The following is a 15985-nucleotide window of genomic DNA, read 5'->3' as shown; positions in this document are numbered from 1 at the left end:
GAAAAGATAAGTTTGTCCTTGAAGAAAGTAGAGCGCGTTCTGTCGTTTTTTAGTCGTCTAAAGGGGTTGCAACTGTTGGGGGATGGGTTGGGGGTTAATGACCGCGGAAGACCCTGACATTGGCACATTGGCATTGGTGTTAAGGTACGACGAACGATGCCACGCCTTTCTCCGTTGAGTTTTTCGAACGCTTCTTCTAAACACAATATGAATATATATTCCTTCTTCCCTCCAGACATTTATCTACATAGATAAATTTAGTATTTTCTTTCTTACTTATAATTCCTAATAGAATTCGTTCCTAATAGAATTACGTGTCTTCTAGCAGAATTCTACCTTGCTTATATTTTCTTTTCTACCACTTTTCCCCGTAAGATAAGTTTCGAAAAAAGAAAAAAAATATTGTCGTAGGAATAACATGGAAGCGTCTATCGTAAATTTCCTCGAGGCTAACCTAACCGGAGGAGCGCACTATCGTTTGCCTTTCTTTTTGTTATCCCGTGAAAATTCGCAATGTTCGCGCTCGAGCATAGAACCGTTTTTTCTCCTATAACTTTGACGAAACTCTCTCGTCGTACTTTGTTCGTTTCGTTCGTCGTTCGTGTCGCATTTCCATTAAAATCATTGGAATGACAATAATTGGACTAATAAAATAAAATCGTTCGCCTTTGAGGCGACTCGCGAGTGACCGGAAACAATGGGCTTGTTACGGCCGTGTCGCTATTGATTTCCGATTGGGAAGACCGAGTAAGAAATGTGAAGAGTCGAGAGAGAATGCGCGAGTGAAAACGGATCAAGAGATTTTTCGAGAAAACATTTTTTCAAAATATAATAATATCGATAGCGTCTCGACGTTGTGCTTGACGGCCGAAGGAAAGCATCAAGGAAGAAAGATCGTTTTTAATTGATTCAACGACAACGAATGTGGACACGTGTCGTCCTTGCGAACTCCTTGAAAAATAGCGGCAGGCGAACCAATTGGCCAATTAGCGGCCAATAATAATGAGATCGTTAAATTCGGCCGTGATAAAAATCGATCGAATTATTTTCACGGAATGATATCGTTTATGAAATGTGAGTATTTTTCTCGTGTATTTTTCTTTTGGAAAAAGGAAATCGATGTAACGTGAAATAAGTGAGGATTTATAGGACACGACCTAGGAGAGGATCTTTTTGCGATAACATGCTTGAAATAAAAAGAAAGGAGGAAAGAAGAACGAAGGAAAAAGAAAACAATAAAGAAACGTAATAAAAAGAGAAATGAAAGGAAAGTTACTTTATTTTTAATCTCGTCGTAGTTGATAATTCTCTTTCTTTCTTTCTTTCCCCTTTTCTTCCTTTTGGTTTTAACTTGAAATTATTCCTTTTTCCTAGCAAGAAGCGTGAGCTAGGACGACGGGTTCGGTTTCCGTGAAATTTACATGGAAAATGGAAGTTCACGAAAAAAGAGGGCACGGCAAACGAAATACACTAGACGCGATTATACGTAAGCGTTAATTGCTTCGACTTTCTCTCTTTAGCGCGTCTATGCGCGCTGATAGGACGCGCGTTCGTTGACTTTCTTTTTCGAATTTCGTTTAACCTGCGCTTTCAGAAGAAATTTCGAAGGCACAAAGTTTACCTTGCACATGCCGATCGTCTTCCGTTGCTACAATTCGTGCACGGCCCATCCTTCTCACGGGTAATCTTTTAACTCTCGTGTCAACCATTAAACACGGAGAAACTCGTAATCTCGGCTGAGAGATGATTTTCAGGGTGCACACGAGGCATTCCCTTTATTCCCTGTCCCTCCGATAACGCTGCATTTCGAGTCTCAGCCTCGCATCGTAGATTCGCTTTCTCCTTATATTTCGCTCGTGGAATTTACAAAGGGGCCTGAGTGCGCTGGACTGGGATCAGATAGCCAAAATCGTTCTCTCCCTTTTGTCCGTCTACTATAACATCGTTCCGTCGAGGATTCACCGAGTAATAATAACAAGCAAAGCAGGCTGCTCCGTCTACGGATTGTTAGGAAGAATTAACCTGCCTCATCTTCGTCGCAAGTCGACCTCGCAATTTCACGGTTACGCTTTCATCTGGCCAATTGACTTCTTTTCTCTTCTCTTTTTCTTCCTCTCTCCCCCCCCCCCCCTCTCCCACCGCCTACCTTTTCCTCGTTATTTCATTCGTAATCGTTCGAAAATCTCGTCCCTTTTTCTCTTTCGAGGATCTTCCCCGAAATTGATTTCGTGTGCAACGAATAGGATAAAATCGATCGAGTGTAAAAGTAACTTTTCGAAAGATAGAATTTTTCTATTTTGTACTATTCGTATGACTCTTGTCTTTAAGCGGGCACTGCGTGTAAATCGACCACTACTCGTCTTTGATTTCCTGTTCGGGAATAACGTTGGAAATTGAACATCGATCGGTCATCGTGAAAATACGAGTACATTCCCGACGTTGACACGGAAACTAGAACAGAATCCGATTGATATGTTCCGTTAAATATAACTCTCGTCTTAATTATTTTCGACTTTGGATAAGAAACCGACTCGTACTCGCGTTCCTCTTCGTTTCGTAAAAATTATAAAACAAATGTATAAATGAAATCATTCCGAAAATTTTCTTAATTTAATTCATTGATATCATCGAAGAATCGGAAGGAAGCTTTCCGTTTAACGCTTGTTTAACAGGTTTTTTCCTTTACATTCAGGGCAAAGCCCAGCAGAATTATTCCACGAAGACTTTTCTTGAGTTTGGCAATTATATTGGTGGGGTGTATTGCGTATGCGCAGTGCGCATCTTCTCTCTTTCGACCCTTGTTCCATCGGATTAGATACAACGCTAGGAAAGGCTTCGAACGTGCGTAAAATTTCGTTCTACCGCCGAGCCGCTTTTTCGATCGAAATTTTTTTAAATACGACAGATCCTTCGAATGTTTCGCTGCGAAACATTTCGAGCGACAAGCATTTTCCATTTAAAACTTTGAACGAACGCATCGAAATACGCCGACAAGAGATATAACGCCGTATCGTTCTGCCAAAAATTGCCAGAAGAGAAGACTTAAATGAAAAAGAGAAAATAGAAAAAAGGAGACAAGGAAAATAGTAAGAGCACCGCCAAGAGTACACGCGTAACAGATAATTATTATTTCGGACTCGTGGCTCGTCGAGAGCAAACACTAGACGGCACTCACGCGGTAGGGAGAATTTTGCACCCCCGTAGGCCTACCCCATAGGATGGTGTATATATATATATATATACATATATATACTATGGCTAACCCGGCCAAGCCTGGGATAGCCATGAGGTAGTCGATTTCGTCCAATTCAGTTTCTCGACGTAGCTTGATCGAAATCGACGCGGACGACGCATTTTTAAGTTTTCTCGCGAAATCGTAATAAATAATTGATAAAGAGCTAAGCGGAGGGAAGGAAGGGAGAGAATATTTTTTTGGTATAGCATCCCTTTCGAAACTCAAGTAGATGGTGCTTTTGTTGAATGCCGTGCGTTCTTTACGTTGCTGACTGTGCACCTTGCTCCGTCCTCTTCTCCTGATTTCTGGGAGGAGAAACGAACTAAGATTTCTTTCTTCTCTATCTATTCTACTCTCTTCTTTTTCGAGAGAGAGAGAGAGAGAGAGAGAGAGAGAGAGAAGAAACATGAAGGCGATAAAGCACGGACATTGACGCGACGTTGTTCTTTAATATTCTTCGAATTTTCTTCTGGAAATATTTTTCCCGCGTATTTATCAGGAAAATTTGTATCTATCTTTATCTCGAGTGGCTCTTCTCTTTTCCGTATTTTTCGTTTTATTTACAATCTTCTTCTTCTCCCTTTGCATAATTTTTATAAAGCCCAAAAAAGTAAAAAAAGAAAAAATAAAGTTGTAAAGATCTTTTGTGCGACAGGATCGTTTTAAATTTTTCGAGCAAACGTGTTCTCATCGATTTCATCGAGCAGCTTAGCCCGTACTATTCGATGCTTTTAGACGCGTCGTCGAGTGCTATGCGTCGTTAATCTCGGTGAACGAACGTGTCAAAGGTTAGCAAATTACCAGGCGCGACCCTCTGATAATGTGATTTTCATGGGAGGATACCGCGATGAAAATCAGTAATGGAAGCTTGGAAAATGTGGGAACCGAATGAAAATCGATATTTTCTTTCGCCCTTTCTTTTCATTCTTTTTCTCATGCCTTTTCATTGTTTATATTAATTTTATTTTTTTCCCTGCTCCTTTTATTTTTTATTCTTTCTTCTTTTTCCTTTTCATTCTCGATTTTCTTCTTCCATCGAGGTTAATCCGATGTTCCGCATGGCAGCCATTCGAGGACAGAAAACGATGAAAAGAAAAAAAAAAAAACGTGCGTCTGAGAGACTTTTCCGAAATAAATATAAATAAATAGAGTGCTGATAATAAATATCGAAGTATTCTGCGCTTAGGCTTACATTCGAGCTACCTATGTCTAGCTTTCGAACATATTTCTTTTTTTTTTATTAAATTCGAAAAAACTTGGTCGTATGTTTTACGGTCGAAAAATAAAGAGGCAGCAAAGAAGAGTAAACACGAAGGACAAGTCGAAACGAATGTTAATAAAAGATTTCTCTTAGACTTTTCTCTACGTTAGGAGGATTCCTTTTTCTATTCGTAAATAAAGAATCGCGAGAGGGTGCATCGATATACTTTACCGTTTCACCGCGAGTTAAAAATTCTCTCTCTTATTTTTAGAGAAAAAAGAAGAGGAAGAAAATAAGATCGAAACGATTCACGAGAGAAAGGCACTCTATTACTACTTTCTTCTCCTTCCGTTTTTACATCGTTGATTTTTATGTTCGTTGATACGATTCGCAATCGAACGTTCGTTGTTTAGTTTTATTTATGCATTTTACAAGACAAGGACAAATGATATAAAGAGATGTAGGATGATGGAAGAAACACGTGCGTATCGGTATACCATATCGTGTTGCTTCCTTCGACGAAGTTTTCGTTAATCGAGGAAGCACACGTTTTCGAGCGGGACTTAACGAAAGTTCGATAACTTTTATCGCGTAGTGCGCATAAATCGCGTTAATTTATTCGAGCATGGATAGAAAAAATTCGGAGCCTAGTATGGCCGCTGGATCTCCTTATACCGGGACACTTCATCTTCGCTTTAACGTGAGTATATTGTAAAGAAGAAGAAAAAAAAAAAAAAAGTAGAAACGAACCACTCGAAGGACATATAATTCGTATCGATAGACACTTTCTTAGCCGTTTCTTTTTCTTTCTCCTAACCTTTTTTCTGATATCGCAAAAAGTGTACCGGCAGGGAAAGAAAACTCAAGGATTCTCAAGTGATTTTAACTTAAGTCGCGTAAGGCAGACGACTCTTTGAACCAAAGCGTTTTGCTAAAGCATAGAAAAATTGTGGGAAAATTGTCGTCAATGCTGCTCGTACCACGTTCTATGCTATACAAGCATGGAAAAAACTGTTACCATTCTTTTTATCCTATCCTTCTCGCGATTCCTCTTTCATCTCTTCCAGGCGCATGTCCTTCAGACGGCGTATCCTCTCTAAAAGAATTCAGACAGTTTTGTCGTTCAATAATTTCGTTTCTCCTTGCTCTGTTCGCCGCAACATGGCAATTCTTTCGCGGTCGAGGTACGCTTTGACACTTTATACGAGGAAACATGAGAGAGAAAGAAATAGAATAACAAACTTTTATTTTCTATCTCTTTTTATTGGACTTTGTTACAATAATAGAAAATATACGCCAAGGAATTGCTTCAAATAGTAGTCCATTCTGCGATCGAAGTTGTACATTCGTGTCTCGCAAATTGCAATTTTTATATATATATATATATATATATTTTTTTTTTTTCTTTTTTCACTTTCACCACTTTAAATGCTTAATCTTGGCCTTCGTTATCGTCTAAATGCACGCGCGTCAACGAAAATACGATGACGTTTACGGATAATCCTATGGAAGAAACTTTAAAACTTTAATTCCTTTAAATTTTAATGGATTCGAAAGATGCATAAGAATGGATCTTTTTTTTTTTCTTTCTTCCTTTCTTTTCTTAGACGCGTTCAAATATCGATTCGTGCGTCGAATTTGATCAAAAAGGTATTGCATTTCTTTTGGATCTCGTACCTATATCTTTCTTATCTTGAAGGGGATAACGCGTGCTACCTCGAAATCCTGGCCGATACAAGTTCTTCTCTCTATCCATCCATCCATCCAGCCAGATAGATAGCTACACGTATCTTCGCGTATGCGCGTTTCGTTACTTGCCTATCGATACGTTCGCTATATCCCATTTTGGAGCTACGCAACGATTTTTGCTAGCGTGCTATCGCACGAACGTTCCCATGGATATGACGAAAGTTTTACCGAGATGCAAGAACGTATTGAATAATACATTAGGCGATCGTATAATTTTCGCCAACTCACCCCGACTTAGAAACCAACTACTTACGGTCCTCCTTCATTTCTCTTACCTGATATATTCTACCTCGTGTCTGTAACGAAAAGTCTTGTGATTTTACGAAAAGTCTTCGCTTATGGGAGAATATTTTTCATAGTCGGAGAAGTAGTTAACGGTCGTTCTAGGGCTAAAGCGGAAGTGAGAGTTGGCCTGTTCCAGTGATCTGCAACCATTTATCTGGGTAACCGCATAGTCGAAAAGTGTATCCCATGGTCTTCGGAGGAAGTTCGCGTTAAGATATAAGACACCATTGGTCTCCTTTCAATTACCCTTTTAATTGGATTCGGACATTAAAAACCGGTCTTTGCCTTTTCTCTCTTCTCGTTATGATATCTTTGGCCGAAGAAAAAGTTTAGATTACAGAGGCAACTTTATTGCTGCCAAAGGTTAACAAGACTGTCATCGCGTTTTGATCACTCAAAGGATACATTCAAAGTTCGCGTTTCAAGTAATAAAATATAATCTTTCTTTTGATCGTTCGAGATAACGAAGTACGTTATTAAAATTGCATCGTTTTCTTTTCAGAATATAATCTTATATAAAATATAACAATAAGGATAATAATTATAGGGACTATTAATAATCCTTATCGTTTAACTTGAAGTTGAAAGTAAGTTTACGAGACGTTTATATAGCGGGTGGCCCGGTCGATGACGACGACGACGACGACGACGACGACGACGTCGACTATTATAGAACGACGCGCGTGCATCTCACCGAGTGGTTGTGACACGGAAGTACTCTACGATCGATGATAGGAGTAGTACGTAAATAACTCACGTCTATTCGAGCGTACTACATCGCCCTGGAAACATGTTCGCGTTTGATTCTTAACGCGCTTACCATCGAGTCAATTTAGCTGTAATAAGTGAACAAGAGCGTGAGACGCGAGAACGAATTTGTAAAAGATGTAAGAACAAATGTACGGACGAAAAGGAGAGGGAGAGAGAGAGCGAGAGAGAGAGAGAGAGAGAGAGAGGGAGAGGTCTACGTTTCTCGTTATAAACGAAAAGAGAATCTGATTTTGAAAATGCGTACGTTCAAAGGACGGCGCTTAACGTGGCCTCGGTGATATTCCACCGGCAGTTTGCATAGATCCTGGAGTACCGTGCTGCGAGAGTATGCATATACCCTCCTGTGCAAGTAGTATAGCGTGGAATACCGCAGAGAAGAGTAGTCGAGATCACAATGTGTGTGCATACGCGTGCGGCTTACACCGCCGCGAGTAAAAACCAAGCGTCCCGCACCGTCATTCCGCTAGACATCGATAGATCGATTACCGACCCATTTTGTTTCGAGTTCGATTTATCAGAGTCATTAGACCGAGTATTTTCGCTCGAATTTTCTTCTTTAGAGAAAAAAATTAACGCGAACGTTCGAACGCGTTTATTTTCGATCTAATCAACTTCCGATATTATTCGCCAACCATTTTTTCAAGTGCATTAGCGAGATTGAAAGGTTGTGCTCTTCATTTTAAAAAACCTACTTGCGAATCTACCTTTCTATTATATGCATGTACGACGAAGTTTTACAGACGTATCCACGTGTTTATACTTACTCCTTTTGATTACCCTTATCGTTACGTTATGTGCTACTTATGCGAATGAAATCACGCGACGCCGGGAAAGAGAAAATGCCGAGGGGGGAAAAAAGCATTGAGAGAATCGAGATTAAACTATGCCAAATCCCACGACGATTAATTTAAAGCCTACTTCGAATGCAGCAATGGCATTAGGACCGACAAGAGATTTCGAATGGCAAAGAGAATATATTCCATTCTCTATTCTTTTATCTCGTATTACCGAGGTTCAACAAGACATCGCACTATTATTGTTTCCCCGATCCTCTTAAATCTTCCAGCGCGGCGCACATTTTCTCACCTCGGTGCTTTTGAATATTACACCGACATGAGAATAAAATAATCCTTACGATCGGACCGGGGAGATATTTTGGAAGGACATTGCCGCTTTAAGGAATCTTTATTCAAGATCTTTATGCGAGGAATTTTACATTTTTAATGGGTTTTAACATAACTACTTTTCAACCTTTCCAGAACGTCTTGCGAGAGTTGGAGCAGAAAAAGCCACAATTGGACGAACTCGTTCACACTGCGGAAAATCTTCGTGCCGATACGAACAGGCAACAATTACATGGCAAAGGTAAAGTGTTCTTTTTCTTTTCTTTCGCAAAATAATACATTCAGGTATGATTATTTTTCTAAGACGCCGGCGATATTGCTGCCGGATCGGAAACAAGAAGCAACAAATTCCATTACTTAGCTCATCCAAACTTTAATCGACGCGATCTTAACGAGTTTCTGTCGTCATAATTGATACTACCGGTGCAGGCGTGTTCCTCGTTTGCCGAGCACTTCCAGTATACGAACGAATTTCGCAAGTTCAATCATCGATATCGATTACGGCCTTCAAGTGTAACGCCGTTCTACGAAAATTTACATTTCCCTCGTCGTAGTAACGCGTTACAAATACTTTTATTTCAATTTGATCTGCGCGTATCAGAGGCAATCAAGGAAATTTCTCGACGATGCGTCAAGCAGATCGCGATATCGATTCGAGCGAGTTTGAATTTTCGTACGCGTACCGGTACGAAATTCAAAGTTGAGCAGGATATTACCTACCGGTGGTGACGTTAATTGTTTCAAGGATCTTGGAAAATTCTCATCCTCAATGCCTGGCATTGTTCGTTCTGTATTAGCGACATGGCACTCTCGTTTTGTTTCGTGCCTGTTATCTTATAGTCGGACGATTCTTTCGTTCATTGTTCCCACCGAGCGTCTGTTCGGTGTCTAGCTTTAGGGAGCCGAAAGGTTGGTTAGAAAATTGAGACGACGTATTCTTTGGAATACGTAAGTGTCTTGGTTGCATTGACGCGGTAGAAATATTTACTCGTAGAGCAACTAATCGCACCATCGAAATACGACGGGAACACGAATGCAATGAAAAAAGATCGTTCGATGGCGCGGAGTCTTACCTATGGCTGGCCACTTTAATTACGTGCACGAAACATATGGGACATGCTAAAATGCGCGCGCGTTCAATGTAACCCTTTCAGTCTTGTCACGGATTCTACGGCAAGTTATATGCTTGCCAAGACTCCTCGAGTGCTTGTTTTATGTGGCGTTAACTCGTGCCCACGGTCTTGAGCTCGCCTCTGCAAATTTCTTGGCTAGCTCGCTTCGAGGGCCGAGTTTGGGGTCAGGCTTGAAACCCTTATTCTCTCTCTCTCTCCCTCTCTTCATGCCCCCTTTATTCTTACTATTCTTCAACCCTTTCACGCTTCTTTACCCGATTATTTTTTTTTTTGCTCAGAAACAAATTTCAGACAACACCGTTTTAAGATATCTATCATTCGTATGTAGATTTTCACGCGTAGATCGTCCGTCACGCGATTATCGAAACACTTTACTCGATGCGCGTGATTTGAAAAATATTCGAGACTGGAAATATGGAAATATGTATTTCCATCGAATCGAGAGTTAAATTGCTTTTTTTTCAACGACGTTATCGCGTTAGATCACATACACGACATATGTTGTGTCGTCGTAGCTAACGTATCCTCTCTCTCTCTCTCTCTCTCTCTCTCTCTCTGCCAGTCTCTCACTCATCTGCGTCTGGTAACGCGACAACTTCGTTTCGCAATCCGTCGTTGGCTTAACACGCTTCCCGTTAAAGCGAACAATAGGATCTGTTGCAAGGTGATCGAGTAGAAAGTAGAAAGGTCTATATGCGGTCAGAAACGAAATTGGACAAGGAAATTGATTTTCCACGCTGGTTGATCCACCTTGTACAAGACCAGTTTTCTTTTTTCGACATTTTTCACGATCATCGTTTCAGCGATTCGCGACGAGAAGTCTCTTCGATCGGAAGTTTTCGAGGAATGTCGAATTAACGTTTTTTCCTTTTACGGAGCACATTCCTCTTGATAATGGAGACTGACGTTTCTCGTCTTCGAGACCAAAGTGGTACTATCTACATTGTTATACGTCTTTTTAGATCTTTCTTTGTAGTAATTACGGATTCGCTTTCAAAAAGCGACCTTCTTTTTGAAAGGGCTAAAGGATTCATGGATTTCCAACGGGGTAGCAAATTGAGCTTGGTTAATTCACCGAATTTTCAATGAAATTGTCGAGTTTCAAGAGTTAGTCGTTCGATTTTTAAAGACGAATCTTTCGATGCTACGAGGGTGCCAAACTAGTCACGATCTTGAGGGCATTGTCCGGAGAGTCATTAAAATTGGAGCTTTTCCATTTTGTATATGCAGCCCTTGTGCGACAGGAACGCGATGACGATGCGAGGCGATAACGTTCGGCCTTCACAATGGGCAGGAATCAATGAAAAGGACATTTTAAAGGTCCGGACACGAGCTCTTATGCAAGTACTTTCGTATGTATTATGGCTCGATGGTTAGGGATATGTTACCCCAGGGGTTAAACTATGTCAATAATGCAGCCCATTCTTGTCACGTTACCAAGGTGCATCGTCCATATCACTCTCGCTCGACGCTTGACCCTTTTGACAATCGCCCAACCAAGTGTTTTCCTTTTGGACAATGCCCAAATATGCTTATTCCTTCTCGTCGTTCGTTTCGCCCTCGCATCGAATCGTTGCTAATAGTTTTTAAACTAGAGACTCGTCGAATCATCGAAGCAAGATAAATAAGTTTCGTTCATAATAATAGCGCAATAATTATCTTTCTTTTAAAGCCGAACGTTGTTTCGTTTTGGATAGATTCATACAAGAACTATTCAACCGAGATAAAAGTTTGTGCGGGACGTTCTCGTTAACGACGATGCATCCTCGCTCCTTGGCATTTTGCAATTACCTCGAATCTGTTGCAATTTAGGACTTTGCATATCGTTCCAAATTGCACGCACTTAGGCCTGACTTACTGCGCCTGACTCGAGGATCCCTAACTCCTCCCGTAATTGCTTAATTATGTCAATTAATGAGCGGACTAGAGAGATAAGTGATCTCTCTCATTCATCGCGAGAAACTTTCCATTACTCTCGTTACTTTTGTGCAAATATAAAATCGACCGACTAGAATTTGGCTTTCCTCGACCAATTTTTTTTTATCTCCCACTTGTCCTTTCTCATTTTTCTCTTTTCTCTCTCTCTCTCTCTCCCTCTCTCTTCATTTATCTATTCCCATTCTTCTTCGTCTTACTTTGAAATCTTGGAAGCAGAGCGAAACGGCATCGCTCATCCCGAATAAAATTGCACCGTTTTATTGTTGGCTTTCGGATGGTGTGCGTGTCGAGGGATAAATAATATGATAAAGACTCGAAGCTTTCAGAAGAATTGAGAAGACAGCCACAGGGATACTTTTCTTTTTTTTCTCGTCTGTGTACTTTGCATCGCATTAAGATCGGCCGGCTTTTCTTCTCTCTCTCTCTCTCTCTCTCTCTTCCTCCCGTCTGTAAATAAAATTACGAGATAGGACGAGTGAACGATGGAAGTTTTTCGAATTAAATACGAAAACGATTCGCTGTATCGACGAGTTCCTCGATAACATGTTTCATCGCATTGACAGAATTATCTTCTAAAGTTATAGCTTGGCGATTACTCGCACTACTAATTATTTTCTCGCAATTTTGTTTCGTAATTAGACCGTGAGCCGTTGTTCAATTAGGTCAAGTTGGATCGACCGTGTGCTAAACAAATCTTACAAGTTCAGATTCTCGTTTTAATTGCGAAAAAGTCATCTTAAATAAGCTGGTCTTATGGTGCGACAGAGATATTTTTTTATCTTTAGTTTATAATTAACGCGTTTTCGCACATCCACGTTCGTAGTACATTAACAGTGGAGTTACCGAGAGTAAACGGAGTATAATTAATTAGTCTCGCGAAAAGATAAAAGCTGGACGGTTAATGGCTCGTCTCTTTTAACTCTCTTTACTGCGAGCTATTTCTCTCTCTCTCTCTCTCTTTTTTTCAAGTTACTTTATCTGAGTTGAAACGAGGGCTCTAAAAAGTTGTACGTCGAGGGCAGAAGCAATTTTTGATTTGAGAAAAGAAGGAGAAGAGGAAGAAAGAGAAGTCTTTATTTCGTATCGCAGGAAGGCCTAGAACGTTTGGATCAAGGCGGAAGAAGAAGACGAAGGTAGGAAAGGGAGGGGGGGGGGGGAAGGAGGATAAGTGGAGCAGAGTCCGAAAGTATAATGGGAAATCGTTGATGGAGACATTATGCCTCCTCCATTACACGCGATGGGAGAAAAGCTGTTCCACGGGCAATAAAGGGCGTGTCTCCTTGCAGAAAGCCGCTTTTTCTGCAAGGAGACTAGGACCTATCACGTCGGAAGTTAATCCCCTTTTGTTGTTGGCAAACGATGCACATGCTTTCCGTGTCCGATCTAGTATCAAAGGAATGCAGCAAGTTGATAATGATTTATTTCAGAATGTTTCCAGCTATGAGGTAAGAAAGACGCCAGAACGTAACAAAATTTAATATAAAGATAGACTATTTCATCCTCCTATTTTATATTCTATTTAGAATTTTTCTTTATTATCACGTAAAAAATTACATTTTTATAGTTGGATCGTTAATATAAAAAATAGTATAGCGAAGATAGAGTGTCCAATATTTAGAAAAATCGACATAGAATAAACGTGGCTTTGAAAGATTTACGACAACGATTGCACTATAAAGATGTTGTCAAATACGCTAGACAAAAAGCGGAGTTTCTTCTCCGGGGAGGGGGAAAAAACGATGTTTCTTTTAATTTTCTACGACTTTTCGTTCCAAAAATATGCAGCTTTGTTATTCGCAATTCATAATTCGAGTAAACACGGAGTACAAATATTACGTGTGTACGCCTCGTAGTAAATAGAGAAAATTGTTTACATCAGCTAGCTGTAATTCCAAGAATTTATGAATTCCAAGCGCGTCGATGAGACCTCTTGAAAAAAATTATGTAGCTCAGGTAACTTTACATTGAAATATCTTTTCTCGGAATCGGAAATCGTAGAGATTCGAAGAAAAAAAAGGAACCTTCGTAAAGGATAATCGTTTCCTTATCCTTTCTCCTTGTATTTTTAACGATTGTTCAAGCAATTTGTTAGAAATAATTCGTCGGAAATTTTGTTCTCTTAAATGAACACTACGATATGGATATAAATAAATTTTATTATAATTATTAATTGTTTCGTTAATATTATTAATGGCGCATAATCTTTGTATAGGTAAATACGCGAATATACGTTAAAAACAATTTGTTATAACTAACAATGTACGTGTAGATAGAGGCGATACATCATCGTTTAGGTTTTCTTTCGATTATCCGAGCGTAATTTATTCTAGCGTAACGATCGGAGGTGAGCGGGGGTTTGATCGCCGTCGAACACGAAGATTTTTCAATTTCATACGGACAGCGTGGACCAGCGTGCGTGCTTGGATATTGATTTGCGAATGATTTATATATGATGCTGTAATATCGTGTCTTCCCATTTCTTCTCGGCAATCTCTCCATCGTCGTACAGGCGAACTAACGGGATTTTGCGGCGCTCTTAAGGGAATCCGTCCCAGAGCGTATCAATGCGCTTTCTACGTTCTATTCCTTTTTTCTTCGAACGTTCAAGAGCGCTCAATGTTCCTCGAGATTTATGACTTTCATTTTAATCTATCCATGTACATCCTGCTTGTCGTCAATTACATTTCTACGACACCATTAGATTTCGTCTTATTTCCTAACTAAGCGACACTCGACGATCTCTCTTTTCCATTTGTCGAGAAGCAGCGTACAAGACCCGAGCTAATATTCCTACTTTGATCCAGCAACGATCATTCTTTTTCACATCCCACGTAAAAGGCTTATCTCGTCGCTTCCGGTGTAATGCTTTGCGGGAAGGTGGGAACATGATTTTTCCTTCCCCTATCTCCCTCTCTCTCTCTCTCATCCTGTCTACCATGAGCTTTTTATCTTTCCTACGGTTCTTTAGTCCATTAGGTTTGCACCAAGATTTTTCTTAACTATATATGTGTGCGCGTGTGTGCGCGCGCGTGTGTGTGTATATATATATATATATAGATCGGCAAATGATATTTGACGATAACAAAAAATATTACGAAAGTGGATATAAGCGGTTTTGTTTAGCGCGCAGCAAACATCGGATTGGCTATCGAAAGGATTTCCGTTGCGAGAAGACAGACAATACTTACTAATACTGTCTAATGGCGCTCGCTCGTAATAGGCTCTATGTGATAACGAAACGAGATCGTACGCAAGGGCATTAGATAAATTAATCGGGATGTTGCATTACGTTATTAAGGAGACCGAGACAGTCATTATTGCTCGCAGGCACTAGAGAATTAATGCATCATGGGTATGAAAATTCAAGATAGTAGCGCCAAGGTAGTACCTTTGGATAGCGAAATCCGATTTAATTTCGAACGTTCTTCCATATTTTTAACGTACCTTTTGAAATAACTACGATCAAACTCATAGTCAAATAAAATGAAAGCTAGGATCCTAGGATCAAGTTGGAAGTTTGCTCACGTTGAAAGGGACGCCGCAATCATGGGGGATCTTCTTGTATATTAGGATCTTTGAGATAAACTTTATTGCGACGATTTTTAGGTAAGGAAAAAAGGCTTTCGCAAGGAGATTCATCGTAGACAAGGCAGCCATGCTAGCTAGCTGCTGCTTTTGAATTCGATCCACGCGTGCACGTATCACAGGCACGCGCAATGTTTTATTCACATTGTATTTGTATCGCCATCCGAATATCCTTGGCAGTGCCAAAAGCGATTCCGTCCAGAGAAAAGAACACTTTTGTTGAGAAAGTATTTTTCAAAAATGTCGTCTATTTTCCTTTTGCCTCCCTTTCTTTTGTTATACTAGAAAAAGCTTCATAGTAAAATTTCTTACCTATTTCAAATAAGAGCGATATTTGAGAAACGTCGAATAAGTAATTAATCGCAAAGCCATGAGTTAAGTTACAATCATACTTGATTGGAAAGCAAGCTCTGTCGTTGAATGTGAATTAATAGAATTCTTTAGAAATCTTACCACCGGTGACGAGCGTTTTGTGTTCCTGTAACTTTGGACTCGCGCTCCCTCTTCCTCTCTCCATCTTCCTCCAATTCCATTTCATAAATAGCGAAAAGTTTATTACTTACGAGGACGCGAGCGTAAAGTTAGAGTAGTGAACAACAAAAAAAAAAAAAAAAAAAAAAAGAAATTGACTTAATTTAAAAAAAATCTTTTCCCTTACGAAATTTTACGTAGGGCAATTAAATGCGAATTAAAGTATTAAGAATATTAGCGGTAGATTTGCAAAGAAAAATTGCAACGTCGAAGCATTACGTTCATATAATATCTCGTCCAACATAAAACCCATCGAATGTGAAATTGAGCAATGGAATCGGATTTTGGAAACTATCCATCCATCGATCGAGCGGAAAGAGACGCGCGTGAAAATGTAACAATCGCCATTGCACAGCGTAGAATCCTTGCTGATTGACGTTATCGCGACGTTACGATGGGGATAGATCGGAGAAAAGGGAGAGGAGAAGAGAGG

At 40.0% G+C, this 15985-nt stretch overlaps 1 protein-coding gene across 8 annotated transcripts in view; it reads left to right on the top strand.

Annotated features, from left to right (window-relative positions):
- The window catches only part of LOC124427869 (dystrophin-like), a 222033-nt gene that overhangs the window by 51911 nt on the left and 154137 nt on the right, over nucleotides 1–15985 (top strand). For all 8 annotated transcript variants that reach the window (XM_046971250.1, XM_046971253.1, XM_046971249.1 and 5 more), the window contains one exon: nucleotides 8501–8606. In XM_046971250.1, the coding sequence (XP_046827206.1) occupies nucleotides 8501–8606 (106 nt within the window). The remainder of the gene's footprint in view (nucleotides 1–8500; nucleotides 8607–15985) is intronic.

This window comes from Vespa crabro, chromosome 11 (assembly GCF_910589235.1).
Source record: "Vespa crabro chromosome 11, iyVesCrab1.2, whole genome shotgun sequence".
Taxonomy (NCBI): domain Eukaryota; kingdom Metazoa; phylum Arthropoda; class Insecta; order Hymenoptera; family Vespidae; genus Vespa; species Vespa crabro.
The sequence above is the reverse complement of the archived record's forward strand: the minus strand, read 5'-3'. Positions and strand labels throughout refer to the sequence as shown.